General features: G+C 36.7%; 1 protein-coding gene and 1 long non-coding RNA gene across 2 annotated transcripts; both read right to left on the bottom strand.

The window, feature by feature from the left end:
* Positions 1–11: 11 nt before the first annotated feature.
* LOC121421760 lies at positions 12–1874 on the bottom strand. Its single transcript, XR_005971037.1, has 3 exons — positions 1788–1874; positions 478–606; positions 12–133 (listed from the first exon to the last, which is right to left on the bottom strand). It is a non-coding gene; the product is annotated as an uncharacterized LOC121421760 (long non-coding RNA).
* Positions 1875–2808: 934 nt separating this feature from the next.
* LOC121421969 (mucin-like protein) lies at positions 2809–19192 on the bottom strand. Its single transcript, XM_041616770.1, has 11 exons — positions 18973–19192; positions 17838–17954; positions 15692–15897; positions 13185–13269; positions 11063–11269; positions 6486–6599; positions 5775–6023; positions 5186–5374; positions 4544–4728; positions 3518–3704; positions 2809–2948 (listed from the first exon to the last, which is right to left on the bottom strand). The coding sequence occupies exons 1-11, from the start codon at positions 19190–19192 to the stop codon at positions 2809–2811; spliced, it is 1899 nt and encodes a 632-aa protein (XP_041472704.1).
* Positions 19193–19306: the final 114 nt, after the last annotated feature.

Here is a 19306-nt window from a genome sequence, read left to right as displayed (position 1 = left end):
TTCCTACCTAGACAAACTCCATCGACTTCTGTTGTATTTTCCTTACATACGCAAGAGAAGTTACCAAGTGTGTTCACACAGTTGAATTCAGTCTTGTTGCAATTATCCAATTCACGTTCACATTCGTTGATGTCTATTTAAATAAAAGAGAGTATACCAGAAACAACTGTTCATAACTTACAAACATAAAGTTGTCTGTTTCGAAATACAGAAAAAAATAGTAGAATGAATATGCCATCTTGATAATAATAAATTAAATAAATACATGAATGAAAAAGAAAATCGATGAATAAATACATGAATAAACAGATAAGAAGATTAACAGATAAATACCATCATAAATTATTAGATGAACAGAAGAATGAATAAATTAATCGATAAATCAGTAGATAAAAAATAAGTAATAAATATTAGATAAATTACAAAACAATAAGCTGAATAAGTAAATGAATATAGCAACTAGTTGATATTTTTTACCTCGACACTCTTTCGGTGACATGTTTTCGTATCCAGAATGGCAAGTACAATTATAATCTCCTTGTAGGTTTTTGCACATAGCTATATCAGATGGACACTGGTCTACACCAACCAGACATTCATCAAAATCTGAAAATATAATAAAAGGATGAAAGTGGAATTCAATTCAAGTTTTTAATTTCAATTTCAATTTCCAAAATGGAATAATTGCTCTATACTTTTGCAATAAGGAAATACCTTAAAACATGTTATTCAGTTATTACTGTTTTGCGTTTTAATATCAGAATAATTCTTAATTATTACAAACTGCTAAAATTAACGGGTTTCTCCCTTCTCATCAAGATTAAGCCCACAATGACGCCACAGTACACACAATAACACTGTTCCAAACCGATCAATGTGTGTCGTTGGAAATAATGTAGTTCTCTTGATCGGACTGTAGTAGGATTATTCGATGTGACTGCCACCTGATCTCACGTTTTACCAACAAACGTAGAGGGCGGTATATTTTCTCATTAAGATTTAGGCCTACAATGATGCCACAGTCTTCACAATTACACTGATTCCAAACCGATCAATGTGTGTCGTTGGAAATAATGTAGTACTCTTGATCGGACCGTAGTAGGATTAGTCGATGTGACTGCCACCTGATCTCACGTTTTATTAACGAACGCAGAGGGCGGCATATTTTCCCATTGAGATATAAGGCTCAGTGATGCCACAGTCAACACAATAACACTGATTCCAAATCGATCAATGTGTGTCTTTGGAAATAATGTAATTATTTTGAACGGACTGCAGTAGGATTAGTCGATGTGGCTGCCACATAATCTCACGTTTTACCAACGAACGCAGAGGTCGGTATATTTTCTCATTAAGATGTAAGCCTCCAGTGATGCCACAGTCAACACAATAACACTGATTCCAAATCGATCAATGTATGTCATTGGAAATAATGTAATTCTTTTGATCGGATTGTAGTAGTCTTAGTCACTGTAACTGCCACATAAGCTAACGTTACCAATGAACGTAGAGGGCAGTATATTTTCTCATTAAGATTTAGGCCTAATGTAATTCTTTGATCGGATTGTAATAGGATAAGTCGCTGTGACTGCCACCTGAACTAACTTGTTACCAACGAACATAGAGGGCAGTATATTTTCTCATTAAAATATAAAACTACAATGATGCCACAGTCAACACAATAACACTGATTCCTAATCGATCAATGTGTGTCATTGGAAATAATGTATTTTTATTGACCGTAGTATGATTAGTCGCTGTGACTGCCGCCTGATCTAACGCTTTACCTGTGCAGGATCCATTTATGAGTTCAAAGCCTGACTCGCAAGTACAGTTTTCAGATCCCGTGGAATTCTTTAGTTCCTCAGTACAGGATATCCCTAAAAGAAATAAAGTTAACCAAAAATAAGGTGTAAATAAATTGCACTGTGATGTTAAGGGTGTTATTTGTAACTGTTATCGTAATTATAACCTTTTTGGTACTGATTTCAATATTAACAGCATTACGGTTTTCTCCAATTCTCATTACTAATAATATGATATTACTATAGTAATGACCATTATCAGTAATGTTATGATATCATCATTATAAGCATCCAGTTTGTAACCTATTAATTATGTCGTTTAGGAATTACGCAACTTCTACCAATGCTACTACAAATACTACTACTACTACTTCTACTATTACTACTTCTACTACTACTACTACTACTACTACTTCTACTACTACTACTACTACTACTACTTCTTCTTTTTCTTCTTCTTCTTCTTCGTCTTCTTCTTACCATTTTTTTTTTTTTTGCTTCTTCTTCTTCTACTTTTATTCTACTACTACTACTACTACTACTACTACTACTATGGCTACTACAAACTACTACTACTATTCTAGTATTTTACTATTTATTACAACGACGAAGGTAATAATTTTGTTATTTAATTTCTGTCTTCTTATATTTTTTTTTTGTTCTCGGTGGCTTTTCCTTATATTCTCGGACCATTCCGATGCTTCGCACATTTTCAAAGCTTAGTTAGTCAAATTTAATGGCATACAGTTAACAAAAAACCCGCAAATAGAAATTTTCATTCCACACTGCCATACACTTCACCCACCCTCGCAAATTTGTGTGAACTCACACACTCACCCACACAAAACCACCCACCAATCAACTTACCCACACACACCTACGAAATTATCCTCTTTGTCACACACACGCGCATACACACCCACCCTCCCCTACGTACCAAAACACATGCGCACACACACCCTATCCTACCCCATTCACACTTGGTTTATCCTTACAGATTCTCTCACATTAACTTACAGGTACATGAACGTTGATCAAGGCCAAGCCTGTAGCCCGATTCACAAGAGCATGTGTAGGAACCCAACTCATTTTCACAAATCTGGTCACATTCGTTGGTGTCATCTTCAGCACATTCGTTGAAGTCTTAACGTATGAAGATAGGAGATTTGAGGAAATATTGTTATTGTACGCAATTGTAAATCATTTTGGGACAAGAGAAATCAATTATACATCACATATTCTACGCATGACGATAGCTTACTCTTTATTAAACAAAAAAGACTGCAATATTATTGTTCATCACTTCAAGAGAACTTTCCGATACAGGCTGTGTACTTATTTATCATGCATTTGTGATTCTCTCACGAGTACCGATTCCCATGGAAAAGTAACCAAAATACTGGAAACGCAAATAGCTAATTTTTCATGTCCTCGTGCAAGAAAGATATAATTTGAAGTAAAGCTTTATAAAAAAAAAACATTCAAACCACTTTGTGCATTGGAGAAAATGAAAGAGTTGTCGATTCGCTACCTCACAATGATACCAACAATGTCCACGTAGAAGTAATGACTTCACTGTGTTACAACTTTTTGAAAATCAATAACTCTTAATGATATATTGTTCAAACTTTACCCATCTGTCTCTCTATTTTGTTTCCCTTTTCCTCTAAAAACAACTTTTTCCTTATTGGTTGGGTTCTCTTATAACTCACCGAAGCAATTACTCCCGTTGCCTGTCAATTGAGGAGGGCAGGGCCCGCATCTGTATTCTTCCTCTGAGGACGGGGGCTCATCGTAGCAGAGAACCCCCTCATAACAAGGCCCGCTACCCTCACATGCATCGTAGTCCACGTCACAGTGGTCACCTGACCACCCACCAGTGCAGTTGCACGTGACCACCTGAATATCATTACATTCATGTAGACAAAAAAAATCGTTGATTTCTATGCTCTTTTAAATGTGAATGCTTTGAGTGAACTTAGTTCATGAAAAATGCTGAAAAGGTCTCAAACTATGTGTGTTTAATGAATAATTAACAATTGTTGAAGAATATCATACCTGCAGATGAAACACATATGTGATTGTGAGTTGGAATGAGAAAACTCATTTGGGACAACAGACAAGATGACGAGTTGTTGAAAATGGGCGACTCGGCTTGTTGTGGATTAAAAGACAAAATGATGATTATTTGAAACTCAGCTGGTTGACCTGTTTAGGACAAGATAAGACGACGAGCTTGGAAAGACAGCTTGTTTTGGACATGGACAAATATATATGAAGAGTTGTTGAACCTTGCAAAGGGGGCTTTCCGAGTTCCGTCATCTTGTCCCAAATTAGTCTGCTTTCAGAGTTCCAACAACTCGTCTTTTCGTCTCTTAACTCGTCTTTTCATTATCTCGTCATCTGGAATGTACTTAAAAATCGTCAGTACCAATGTCAGTTATCCAGCGTTATTAGATCAGTGCGGACGGCTAAAATTCTATTCAATTCAACTGAATTTGTTTTATTTCATATTCGACAGAACAAACTTAAGTGGACGTTTAAAGCACTATACATCAGAAGATGCGCTAACAGAGGCTCTGTTACAACCGGCAATACCTCATGTCGCACGAACGCGTTATTTAAGGCTTTTTTCAACACTACGATTCGAAAGATGTGACTGGGCCTACTTTTTGTGTTCTGTTAACGATTTTCCCCCTCCCCCAGCAAAGCTCGTCAATGAATATACATGTACTTACAGCAAAGCCATTAGCATTGAGGTCCTGTCCCTCGGCTTGGCTCTCGAAATCACACTCGCCATCGTTCTCGCATTGACAGATGAGGACTTTGTAGGAGAGGGAAGTCTCTGCGCCTCGGTTGTCCATCGCGATGATCTCAATGGAGGAGATGTTTAGATTAGTGGGTGTCCAGGTGAAAATACCATCTACGCGAGAGATGTTAGGTGGGGAGAAAAGTGAGATATAATGGGAAAGAATGTGAGAAAAAGTGTTAAGATAAGAGGAAACAGCAGGGAGACGAGCAGAGAGGGACGAACAGACAAAAGAGACAGGGTGGGAGAGACAGCAGAAATGGAAAACGTGAGATATTACGGCAAGAGGGAGATGACAGATACAAAAAGGGAAGACAAAAGGGAAAGGGAGAGAAATTGAGAGAGAAGGTCGAAAGATAACGACAGGAATTGGATTAAAAAAAATAGGGAAAGACAGAAGGGAAAGAGAGAGCAATGATAGAGCACGCGTAATCATTCAAACTTCATTTCACTCATGCGACTACAATATATCTTTGGAAATGTCAATAAAAACTAATCATTTTTCAGGCGATAGAAGGAGTGTAAGAAACAATAAAACTCACACACGCACTCGCACGCGTAAATATCTCACCTGCGCTGATATTGGCGCCATCTGGAGTTGTATCGTTGAAAGTAAAGTATACGTCATCATCGTTAGGATCATGTGCAGTAATCTCTAAGGTAACGTTCACGCCCACTTGCACGAAGAGAACGTCATCCTCCTGTAGTGCATCTGTTTCTGTAAGTTCCATGACGCTTGTTATGTTCGGAGGGAAATTATCTATAAAATTACAAAAAAAAGAAAAAAAATTAATTTCATATTAATCACAAATGGTACTCGAATTCGCATTAAAACTATTTCAATTCCTTTAAAGAAAAATCATGTCATGTAATCATAATTTCAAGGCTTACTATATTTAAAGACTGTCGGTGTTAGCTGCTGTTTATATTCCAGAAAAATGAAAATTCATATAAAATTATATATTGAAAAAATGCATGACGTAATTAAGTAAAATTATGGCTGGTTGCCCATTTTCAGCTGCCACCTTAATGTATTTGTGCTCTTATAGTGTCAGTCCAATGTGAAAATGTCAATATTACGAAATCATGTGTAAAACAAAAACAGGAATGTATGATAATACTCATTATATGGGATTAATGATAGCGATGACGAATCTCACCAAGGTTTACGAGTTCGTTGTCGAGTTGGTTCCCGGTGTCCATCGTCTGTTTTCCCAATTCGGGGTTGACGGCGAGGAAGTCGAAAAGGCACGTTTCGTCATCCCCGCAAGTCTCCCGGGCCTCTCTGGTCCTGTTTGGGTCGAGGGCGAGCAGGGCGTCTAAGAACATTGGTGTATAGTTACTCGGGTTGTAGTAACTCCAGTCCCTATCACCGTATTCAAACAGCGACTCGTTCTTCGTTATCATCCCTTTAGGAGTAGAGAAAGAACTCTGTTCAGTTAGGTAAGGAGGTTTAACATGTTTAATGGCTGTTTTGATTCGTGATAGATGACTATCAGGTCGAGCTTACCATTTATCGTCATCAAAATCATCGTCTTCGTCGTCGTCATCATTGTCGTCAGCATTATCATTTTTATCATTAACCACGGAATTAATCGTCTCGACATGATCATTATGATCATCGTCATCGTCATGATCATCGTCATCGTCAAGATAATAACCATTGGCAATGTCATTTTTATTATCGTCTTCAACATCGTTATCATCATCATCACCATTATAGATACCAACATATCATACTTACCATTATCAATATTAAAATGATTGCCATCTTGCTTATCATCATTATCACCATCATATGATGGTCATCATCATCTTCATCAACATCATCTGCATGAATACACGTGTGCCAATAAAGCATGACAACTTACATGATTGTCCGAATTGGTATATTTCTTCTTCTGTTAGATTTCTCCCGGGTTGATCGGTAAGTAACGTTCCATTCCGTAAAAGAAAATCATCTGTTTTATCTCCATTGACATTACCTAAGAAAATGTACATTAAGTTGGGTAAAAAGAAAGAAATATATCAGCTCCAAATTTGTTTGCGCTCGACCAAACGTTTGGAGAAAAATCCGCTTCATCATTCATTAAAACAAGATTTACAAACGATCGTTGCCTTCGCTTGGCCATGGCAGTTAATGAAATTCTCGCGGTCTTTTTTATGCTAATTGTATTGACCTTCCATGTTCTCCGACCAGAGCCTTCTCTAAATTCCTTCTATGAATGTATGAATGATGCGATTACACCGGATTAAGGGGACTATTGTCTCTGTTACACCATGAACTAGCCTTCGATCGAGAATGGCCTGATAGAGCCGACTATCAGATATTATTAACATATTATTTAGGACATATTATTTAGGACTTCAGGAAGATGAATAACAAAACATGTTATTCATGTCCTCGCATGAAAAGTTTGTCACAAAAGAGTAGGATAGACAATGCGTTGTCCAGACCCCAAAACCCTAATCAAGTGTCAAGGAAACCCCGTAAGATCCATAGGGCAATTTAGATTCATAAAACATCAGAAGAAGAAAATTCCTGTGTGGATATACCCTTGACGATGCAGAAAGCCATTTCCGCACTCTTTCGTTTGGAAACAAAAATGATTATGTCGATCCCCGTACTGCAAGGCCATGGAGTCGTTCGAACGTGCATCATTGTCATGGTTCCTGGATGTCCCTGTCCCCGAGACAAATCTTTCGACCTCCCCTCTTTCAAATGAAAAGGTGTAACGGCTTGGTCCCACTGTACTTACGGATGCAGAGAGGATGTAAAACGGAAGAGAATCTTGCCATCCAATTGAAAACGGTATGTATCCGTCGTGTATTCTTTGCATAGGTGTGTCACACGCCCTATATCCATCTAGCATTCGTTCACTGTGATTTCATCGTTCGACCATTTTGCGCCATTGTCTGTAGCGGATGAAAACGGATGTAACCATTCTTTGCATCTAGGTGTGTAACACGCCCTATATCCATCTAGCATTCGTTCACTGTGATTCCATCGTTTGACCATTTTGCGCCATTGTCTGTAGCGGATGAAAACGGATGTAACCATTCTTTGCATAGGTGTGTCACACGCCCTATATCCATCTAGCATTCGTTCACTGTGATTCTATCGTTTGACCATTTTGCGCCATTGTCTGTAGCGGATGAAAACGGATGTAAACATTCTTTGCATAGGTGTGTCACACGCCCTATATCCACCTAGCATTCGTTCACTGTGATTTCATCGTTCGACCATTTTGCGCCATTGTCTGTAGCGGATGAAGACGGATGTAACCATTCCGAAATTTATTGTCCGCTGTATCCGTTTGAATACGTTTTGTGTCCATCGGCCAGTGGGACCAGAACTTGAAGACTAGCTCATCCAAGTGCATCCAACAATAACCATAGGGGTGGAAGCGGGGGGGGGGGTGTTGCACCCACAAATGTAATAACTCCCACAAATGTAATAACGCCCGCAAATGTAATAACACTTTACGCACAAATGTAATAACGCCCACAAATGTAATAATTTTTGATCGCCCACAAATGTAATAATGACTTTACCCACAAATGTAATAAATTTGAAGGGATTTTTGGCAAATCCGTTCTAAACTAAAATCCTATAGTAATGCGTTCATATAGCACAAAAGTGCAAAGTCTTTTTTTCAGACCGGGTTAATAAAACATCAAAGTACAAGTCCAAAGTCTTTTTTCCAGACCCGGTTGTTTCAAAAATTATAATATAAATCCAAAGTCTTTTTTCCAGACCCGGTTGTTTAAAAAATATAATAAAAGTCCAAAGTCTTTTTTTTCCAGACCCGGTTGTTTCAAAAATTGTGATATAAGTCCAAAGTCTTTTTTCCAGACCCGGTTGTTTCAAAAATTATAATATAAATCCAAAGTCTTTTTCCAGACCCAGTTATTTCAAAATTTATAATATAAGTCCAAACTAAGATACGATAATGATATTTCTGTGGAAAAAATGGGAATCGAGCTTAGTCTTTTCTCCAGACCCAGTTAATTAAAACTGGTGGAATTAATGTCTTTGTTGTTGTTTCAACTTATACGGTGTATATTTTGAATATATGCACTAAGAGTAAATTGAGAATCAAGCGTAGTCTTTTCTCCAGACCCGGTTACCTGTTATTTAAACATTATGAATAACAGTTTAAAAACAGTATAAAGACCCCATAATCTTATTAATGCTGGATATAGCGTAGTCTTTCAGCCCGACCATTTTTTTCTTCAAAAAAAAAAACGCTAATAGTAAGAATTAAAAAAAAAAATCAAAGTCTAAGACCAAACAAACCTTCAACCTAAGAACCTGTTTTAAAAGAGGTTTAGAGTGTTGTCTTTATTCCAGACCTAAAACAGTTACGAAAAAAAATCTTCTAACATAAGACCTTATATTCTTATTCTCGTGGAATAACACGAGTTTTAAAACGTACTCTTTCCTCCAGACCCGGCTATTAAAAAAAGTAACTGAAAAACTTCAAATCTAAGACCAAATTTCCAAAGTTTCACCCAGTAATTTTTTTTTTTTTTAAATAATACTACTACCCCTACAAAACATTGTAATAACGCGTGGGTAAAGCAGACATCCTTTCTCCAGACTTGGTTACTATTTGAAAAATAAAATAGTTTTTACAAATATTCTAAAACGAATACCCAATAATCTAATTACTGTGGAACAACATGAAGACCGATTGTCGAAGATCGACTTTCCTCCAGACACAATTATTTCAGGAATAAAAAATCAATAAAACTCAACCCCCAACAAAGAATCTAAAAACCAACAATCCTCCAAATTAAGACCATGCATGTAGAAAAGCACATGTTTAGAGCGTTGTCTTTATTCCAGACCCGGTGATTTAAAAATGATTTAAACAATCCTAAAAACAAAAGACTCATATTCTTATTCTTGTGGAATAACACGAGTATTATGCTTAGTCTTTCGTCTGGACCCGGTTATTGAAAAAAAAATGACAGCTGAGACCAATCTTCAAAATTAAACCCACTTAAAATGCTTGGGCTTAGAGTGTTGTCTTTACCCCTCACCGACGTATATTATAATTTTTTAAACGACCGGGTCTGAAAAAAAGACTTTGGACTTGGATTATAATTTTTGAATTAACCGGGTCTGGAAAAAGACTTTGGACGTATATTATAATTTTGAAACAACCGGGTCTGGTAAAAAGACTTTGGACGTATATTATAATTTTGAAAAACCGGGTCTGGAAAAAGACTTGGACTTGTACTGTAATATTTCATTAACCGGGTCTGGAAAAAAGACTTTGAACTTTTGTGCTATATGAACGTATTATTATAGGATATTAGTTTAGAACGAATTCTCCAAAAATCACTTCAAATTTATTACATTTGTGGGTAAAGTCATTATTACATTTGAGGGTAAAGTGCATTATTACATTTGTGGGTAAAGTGTTATTACATTTGTGGGCATTATTACATTTGTGGGTAAAGTGTTATTACTTTTGTGGGCGATCAAAATTATTACATTTGTGGGTAAAGTGTTATTACATTAGTGGGTAAAGTGTTATTACATTTGTGGGCATTATTACATTTGTGGGCGAATATTACATTTGTGGGTGTAACAGGGGGTTCCCCCTCAATTTTTTGTTGGTAACCTTTTTTTCCTTTTTTTTTTGCTTGTCCAAAAATTTTGGTGGTACCCCCCCCAAAAAAAAAATTGGTTAATAACTATATTTTATTTTCATGCTTGTAAATTTTGTTTCCTGGTCCCCTTGCCCTAAACTCAGGTGCCCCCCCAAAAAAAAAAAAAAAAAATGGTTGATAACCTTTTTTTTTCGGGTTCCGCCGCCAATGACAATACCCATTTTGGCCATTAGCCCAGATGTATCATGAACGGTATTCTACATAAATTGCAATTGACTCATCATGGCCAAAACTTTTTTTTGTAGCAAAAGCATCGCTTCTGATTCAGATCCATCCGACGAAACCTGTAATTTTGACCCGATCTCTTTGACATCATGCACTGGCAATCTACAAATACATAATCACAAACAGATTTTGCCGAGTTTTATGTTCTACCGGCACGACTGGGGATTCGGCTCGAAAAACACTACTTAAGGGAATAAGACTTCCTGTAACGCTGCCAGACGATGAATACACCACATGCAGATACTTGTCATAAAAAAATAACTCTACATTTCACATTCTTCGACTTCTGTGGAACACCATGTTCGTTTAAAACAGGTAAACTGTGCTTACTGTTATGATTCTTCCCCCATTTTTAACAATGAAGATAATTAGAATTAGAAACTGATCAAATAAAATAACGTTGGGTAAAATTGGAAAAATAAATGTTCAATATTTGTTTGTGTTAATTATGTTTTTTTTACATCTTACATAGTTATGGTAATTACATGACTTAGGGTTAAAACTATCGCTGACGAGTGGGTCAGAGTAGATGGCTTACCAAGCAGACCCCTCCCTGTTGCGTTCTCAGAATACTCAGGCGGGACCATGACGGTTATATCCAAGATCCCATTCTTAAAGGTCACTGTAAAGGACGTACTCGAATAGCCTTCAGGTTGAAAGAGAGCTGTGACCTTGATCTCATCCTCGGATTCGGTCTCATTATCCAAGGATAAGATGAAAGTCGGATCCTGCGAGTCATATCCATCTAGGTATGAACATAGAGAGATTATAAGATTCATCATTTGGCATTAGCTGTTGGGTAGGCCTACATATCATTTGGATTCATTTAAGTATTCTGATTTTTTTTCAATTTCATTGGGGGCATATTTTAAAGTTATATTCATTAAGTTATTGCTTTTCTTATCTGTAGTCATATTGACTACAGGGGGGTGTTTCACCAATATTTTCGTCCGACAAGTTGTCAGATCTGACAACTTTCCTGGAATCTGATTGGTTGAGAAGCATTGTTACTATAGTAACTGTCGGATAAAACGTCCGACAAGTCCTTTCATGAAACGCTCCCCAGTTCTTAGCAACTTCCTAGCCACCATCAACACGATCACTTCAGAGCTTAAAATACCAACATCAATACCAAGGCCATCATCATCGTCATGATCACCATCGTGATCTTAACAATCATAGCCATCATCATATCAGTTTCATCACCATTATCATTATCACCACCACTACCACCATCATGATCATCATCATTACCATAATCATCATCATCTTAACCGTCCTCCTCATCATAACCGTTTTATCATTGGTATAATTTTAGCCTTTCTATGAGATATTTTCAGAACTTCTATCAAAATCGTTATTCATACTTTATTTTAACGTTTAGGGGATCTGGCACATTATGGAGGCACCATTAACCACAAAGTAAGACAACACCAACACTTTAAAATCGTCATTATCATTAAGTAGTATCATCGACACCACCACCCCACCACCGTCACCGTCATCTTTGTCAAAATTCAATAAATAAACCCCTCAAAAAAGTTTGGAAATCTGGGTTTTTCCATCAATTTCTCCTAACTCCCAATGTTAAACAATGCATAGTTCATATTATTCAAAAGATCATTTCATTTTCTTTGAAATGATACCATGCTTGTTATGATCATGCCATCACGAAAAGAACAGGAATCAAAAGTGTTGGATGAGGTCTGAATTGAAAAGCTGCAAAAAGAGCAGAAATAGTCATGAACACTGATAAAGGGTCAATACAGAACACGATTCTTCTGTGTTAGTGTTAATAGAAATGAAAATCAAATCAAATCAAGCCCCTGCTTCATCATTTTTTTAATGTTTTGTTGTGGTTTATGTACTGATGGTTCTGTGGAATATAATGGTTTGAGTCATGGTTTGTTTGTTATGTGTTTGCTTGTGCAGAGGTGTGTTTGAGTCCATTTTAATGTTGATGTTAAGGTGCATGAAACCAATTAAAGACGTCGCTGAGAAATTCCCTCATCACCACGGAAAATAGAACAGTGACATTCAATATTGTGTCATTTTGCAACTTTTAAATTTTGACCTTGCCCCACATTTCAAGGCACTGCACCTTCATGTAAACCATAATCAAATCATATAGGGCATCATTTTAAAGATAATTAAATGATCTATTCATTATTATCAATTACACATTGATATTTACTATAAAAAAAATAGGAGGGTTTTTCGATCAATGTCTAAAGAAACCGCTGAGAAAATCACTCATCACGACGGAAAAAAGAAGAATGACTTTCAATATTGTGTAATTTTGCAACTTTTGAATTTTGACCTTGGCCCACATTTGAATGCACTGCACCTTCATGTGAACCATAATCATATGTAGGGTATAATTTTAAAGAAATTTATATGATCTATTCAGTGATACTATTACATATTGATATTTTTTTTAACCCAGGAGAGATTTTCGATCAAAGTCAGATTTCCAAACTTTTTTTTAGTTTACTTTATGAAGTCTGTCATATTAATGGAGGAACCAAGGCATTAACTAGATCGTCAGATGTCATCGTAACGATCATCGTTATCTTTATCATCATTATAATCATAATCGTTATCATCATCATCGTCGTCGTCATCATCATCACCATCAATCTTTAATATTCTATGCTTACCATTTAGGAAATCTGTCATATTAATGGAGGAACCATTAACAAGAATACTCATTTCTGTCCTGTTGTCGTTCAGCTGGAATTCAACCTGATCAATGTTAAATAATAAAATAGCACAGAAATCAGCGTACAGTGAAATAAAAAAGGAATGTAAAGTTGCATTTTACGATTAAAACGTAAAAATCAAACGTACGTATACAGTTAAGCTTAAAACGTACATTAGACAATACTAAAGTTATGCCACTTAACATAAATTATAATGAAACAAATGGCATATGCAACTGGGAATGATCTGATGAACCAATTACATATCTTGGGGTTGTATAATGCAAGAACACAAATGACTTTAATGTACTTATTAGGCCTGTCAAGATAGATAAAATCAAGCATATTATAAATATTTGGAAGTTGAGAAATCTGACCTACCATATTACGGGAGAATAGTTATTATCACAATGTTACTTATATCACAATAGATATATTTAGGCACATGCTACATCTTCCCTTAAAGTTATACCAAAGAACTTAATAAAATAAATAATTCATTTATGGGAATTATAAAAGAGAAAAGCGACAAGAGCTTACATCATTAATCCATCCCAATTTGGGAGCTTTGGCATGATTGACATAAATCTTAGATTTATATCACACACACTTTCCTGGTTACCAATAATTGTAAGAGGTGATGAACCACCATAGAAATATATTTGTGAGTCTTGATTACATAAATTAGGCGGTATACTATTATCCATTCAATTTTACTGTTCTCCAGTAGACAAAATTGAAATATGTAAAGAAATATTCAGTACCCACATTTTATACAGACTTACTCACTTCATGGGCTGAACTTTACTATCTTAATATATTTGAAGTAACTCAATTTGAAAATGAAATAATGTAGGAAAATTCAAATATTACACATGTAAACTAGTTATTGTCTTTTAGAAAATGGTACGATAAGGGTATAGTAAAAGGAAGCCATTTATGTGACAAAGGATTATGGAAACACTGAAAGTAATACAGACCAACTGTCGATGAATTCTCTTTGTATCTTATCTCAATGTGCTTAAATTAAAACTGCTTTGCAAAATATTGGTTTGATAAATTAAACACTGCTCAGCCTGAAAATCACCGTGATAAGCCAATGCAAAAAGATAAATGATTTGAACTAAAACCGGTGACTCAACTGACATTACAAAATAAAAAAAAACATATCTTCACATATTTTGTAGATTCAGAAATAATTTACACCCTATGGTGTTATATGTTTGGCAAGATAGGATGTCACTTGCAGAAGAATGTGACAAATTGAAAACGAATCGAAAGTATACATCATGTTTTGATGCATTGTCCACATGTGATTTCATAATGGCAGGAACTAATCTATTTCATTAATAACCAGATTAATGTGTATATTCAAATTAATCAGAAAAAAATATTGATTGGCCACGGTGTTGGAAATGGAAACATGGCCTTTCTGAAAATAATTTTGGTTTTCGCACAATATCCGATTCATTGGGCTTTTATGCTGACTCATTTCACTTTTAAAAAATAGTAATTCTTCTTTGCTCTCAGATTTCAAGAGAGTAGTAGTTACTAATTTGAGATTTCTTGAAAAGAGTAAGAAGATCAAAATAACAGAAAAACAGTAAAATGATATTAAAAACTTGTAAAATGTGAATCCAGTTGTACATGCTATTATTTGTGTTTGTTTATTGATTTATCTTTATGTAGCATGGTGGATTATTTCCGCGTTCCAAACCTTAAAGCAGATACGAACCAATAGCGCCATCTCGAGTCCTCAACTACTCAAACCTGGCAAGTTTCCTGACCCATAATGCTAGTTTAAAGGTAAATGCTAGTTTTGGTAACGATATCAAAATGAGTTCGTACAGAATCCAATGAAATGACCACTAAAGTGTCTGTTTGTATAAATAAAACGCATGTGCCAAAGGTTTCTGGAAGAAATTGTGTAATCGCTGAGAAATCAGCAAATAAGCACGGGATTCGGGTAGGGCGTCGGGCCCGACGCCCTAAGCAATAATTATACATTGTCCCACGTGCGCTTATCTGTGTTGGGGATTTTCGGTGTGAACATTTTTCAGTGTAGATTTCAAGATTTCACAAAGTCCAGTTAATGTAACTGTACCAGATCTAGATCCTCGATGATATACTGGCAATTAAGCCTTGTTTTACAGACTTTCTCATGAAATCAGTGTTAACTGCAACTACTGGAATTTCTCTTTAATCTAGAAATATAGACCCACTGAATGATAACATACTAAATAACTACTCAATACCTTTATACCGTAATAACTATGTTACCAAAACAAGTATCAAAACAATTATCCCCTCAAAATATTTTTGCTTCACTATCCAAGTACAGTTAAAGGTCTATCTAGTCTCTGAAAGGTCAAACCAAATTGGATGACATCAAGACGATCCTTGACTTCTCACAATTGTTCTTGTAATGAATAAACTGTATGAAATGAATACTGCATCACACGTACCTTCGTGATATCTTGTGTAGCAGCGAACCCTATGAAGACCGTTCCGTGTTCAACGGGTTCACTGTTGTTAAAAGCCTTGCCAGTTCTTGATTGTAAAACGAATGGATCACCGTGACTGTAAGACAACGTAATGTATTCACCAAGGCCGTTGAAGGTGTATTTCCTCCCATCCAGAGTATTGATATGCGGATCACCCCAAAACCATCCTATAAAATTACCAAGAAATCGAAAAGAATTGGAAACTTAGTCCATTTCAAAACTTACTATAAATAACAAAGATTTCAATCAGAAAATTATGCTAATGAAACAAAAGATCGAAACCACTTGGATGCCTGTCCCTTGGGTTATCATTCTTTTTTCAAGTCTATCAAATTAATCTCACAAAACTAATCCCGTCTGATTCTACAGGGATATCACCGAAGACCGTTTCGTAAAACCTTGTCATATGAAATTCGGAAAGTCAGTTTAAACCTACGGAAAATATTTAAATTGATTAGTTAATAGTAAATTTATCAGAAAAACTGTGCATTTCTACAAGAAGTGTCCATCTTTTACCAGCCTTACTTCTATCATGATTATAAAGCAATAATTGATGAAAAAAATGTTTTCGCTTACTGCCCAAATGATCATAAATGAAAAACAGAAATTTTGTATTTGATTACAGCGTCATTTTCTTTAGTTTTACAATATCTTAAAGGTCTTTACTAATATTTTTGCATATCATTTTTTATCTATTTATAATTACTGTATTTGTTGTTTTCATTGTATATTTTTTAATACCCCTCAAAGAGTGGATATATTCCAGACCTTTCGTTGGAGAACGCGAACGCTTATTTAAGACGGGAGTTGATTTTGGAAGAGACTTTTGGGCCCGTCATGGTCGTACAACTCTGTCCTGCAATGCAAATTAGGGCGACTTTCCAGAGCCACATTTGGTTCCTCCCAGAGCTCCAGAGGCCGTCCGGGGGCCAACTTCCATTGATGAGTGGATACCAGAGGCGACCACGCGTAAAATGGGAAAGAGTGGGCAAGTACGTTACGTAAAGGCCTATGTAACATTATGAGGGTGTCAAAAACGATGTTTAAAATACTGAAGAGGGATATATTTCCACTACTTGTAGTGTTTCACAAGCCAAATGCTTGTTAAGAGATGCATTTTCATGATCTGGAAAAGACTTGCTTCCCTTGTTAAAAGTGTTTTTCGAACCCCATGGTCGCGCCTGGTATCTACTCACCAATGGAAGCCCCCCCCCCCCGGAATTTGAATCAAATCTCCTATTTCTGGGGAAAGTAAACATAATGCCCATTACATTGTGTGCTAGAGGCATATCGTTCGTGTAGGAGAAGCAAGCAAAAGAAAAACCGCCGCAAATTCGGATGATATTCAGACGTACAGGCCTATTGCATATGCTGTGTACATATCAACGCATGGGAAATGGTTTCGGCTGGAGAGATGATCTGACCCATGGAATCAATTGCCAGTGATCCACCAATAATCCACTTTAAATGCAATATCGATTAGATGGACTGCATTGATCTATTCTTAACCTTAATTTAGTAAGTTTATCCTCACTCAATATGTACTCGATTTGTTTGAATAGCCACTTTCTTATCAATGTCCCCAACTAGCTGGAGTCATGATAGCCTTGGTACAGTCTCGCCGCGAGCTCAGGCAGGCATTATATGCTATGATGACTAGTCGCCTACATGCATGAAAGTGGGATTTCAACAATTTGGAATGGCATGCTGGTAACGCATGAGCGAATTTTGCACACGAAAAGCAGATCTATAGGGCCTGTACCACGAAGCTTAGCAATGATTTTAGAACAGTTTTCTACGTTTGAATCTATTGACTATAATGTGCAATCAATTTTGAAAATCGAGTCTATGATTAATCGTTAACTATCGTGTAACCTAATCTCGCATTGCAGAGGTTTGCGAAAACTCCGTAGTGCCTTTTTGCGGGCAAACGGCAAGTAAGAATCCGATGACCAGAAAATGATATTTATGTGATTTCCTTGGACATGTTGGAGACGTCGTTCCGATGTATTATGTGCCGTGTAAAAGCGGATTACTATAATAATGGAAATGCTACAACAGTAAAATTTATGATTTGCATTTTTTCAGTTTGGTGACATATACATACCCCACCATGGTCGCCTATATCCAAAGCAGTGAGCCCGTGGACGACGTAGCTCGTAAAGCCTACAGAAGTTTCCACCAGCAAGTCCACAGCAGTAGAAACGGGGTAAGACATCTCTCTCTATATAAAATGGCAATTACATCATGAGTAACTACTAAACATGATAAATTGATGGAGAGGAAATGAATGCAAGGAATTAAGCTGAATTATAGATGAACTCACATAAAAAAAAGATCAGTAGAAAGTTCACTTAAGCCACGCGTCATACATGTATATACAGTTTAGATTTCGACATATTTCATTAGATGTACATTCCCCTTGTGCATGTATATACCTAGCTTTCATATTGCTGACTGGATACCATTCTGAACACTATTCAAACCAGTTAGATGTAGATGACTTAAGTTTTGATAAAATGGAAGCATCATGGTGTGTGTTTAGTGATCATGACTCCGTCTATTAATCAGGTTAATCCGATGGTCGTGGTTTCAAATCCTGCTCCCAGTTTTAATTTCAAGAAATGTGTCCATATTATATACGACACTCACCCAGGTGAAGTAAATGGTTACCCGACATGAATTTACTCCTTTAATCGCAGATCACGTGACGACATATATATATATATATATATATATATGTATATCCCCCCCCCCCCCGAATTGCCAAGCGATGACGACAATCCCCACGACTTCATTGAGAACCATAGCGCAGTGACACTGTTCAAGTTCAAGAGATGCACCGGATGTATTTTGTGACGGCAGTGCTTGCAGCCCCATGAACGAAACGGACTCCGATGGCATGTCACTGGTAATAACGTGATAGCCTCTGTCGGTCTGGAGCGAGTTTCGGCGGTGAAACTGCCGCTTCATGGTCATGGTGCATAGTGATAATATACAAAATTTAGAAGGCGTTGACTGGTTGCCTATTCAATGGCACATTTTCTATTATTAATCTTACTTTAGTTCCAGCTAATAAAAAGCGCTTCGGACATTCAAGGAATTAATCCTGCAGGGCACCCAATAGCCTCACTTGCCTGCACAAAATTACGCCATGGGCTGGGAATCGAACCTTTGACCCTCTCAAAAGCGTGGGTCGGATCCACCAGACCATAACTCTCAACATGTATATGGTAACTCACCAATCCATGCATAATAGTAACTAAGGGAGTAATAGAAGAATGAAAAGAATCTAGCGTTCGATGGCATGACTGCTTGGTAATGGCTGGACCGCCAAAGACTTCTATAGCCCCTGATCAAAGCAGAGAACTCATAGGTACATCTGTATCCACCTCCAAATCTAGGCCATCGAGGCTGGTAACAGGAAGTCCATCTACTGTCTGTTAATAGGGCATAAGACATGATAGAATGCAAATGAACCTTAGCGATATAAGTATCCTGATTTAAACGGTGGTATTGCACTTTGTCATGATCCATACGTTTAGTTATTTTTTAGGACAAGCCCACCTTTCTTTA

Source organism: Lytechinus variegatus, chromosome 9 (assembly GCF_018143015.1).
Source record: "Lytechinus variegatus isolate NC3 chromosome 9, Lvar_3.0, whole genome shotgun sequence".
NCBI classification, from domain to species: Eukaryota; Metazoa; Echinodermata; class Echinoidea; order Temnopleuroida; family Toxopneustidae; genus Lytechinus; species Lytechinus variegatus.
The sequence above is the reverse complement of the archived record's forward strand: the minus strand, read 5'-3'. Positions and strand labels throughout refer to the sequence as shown.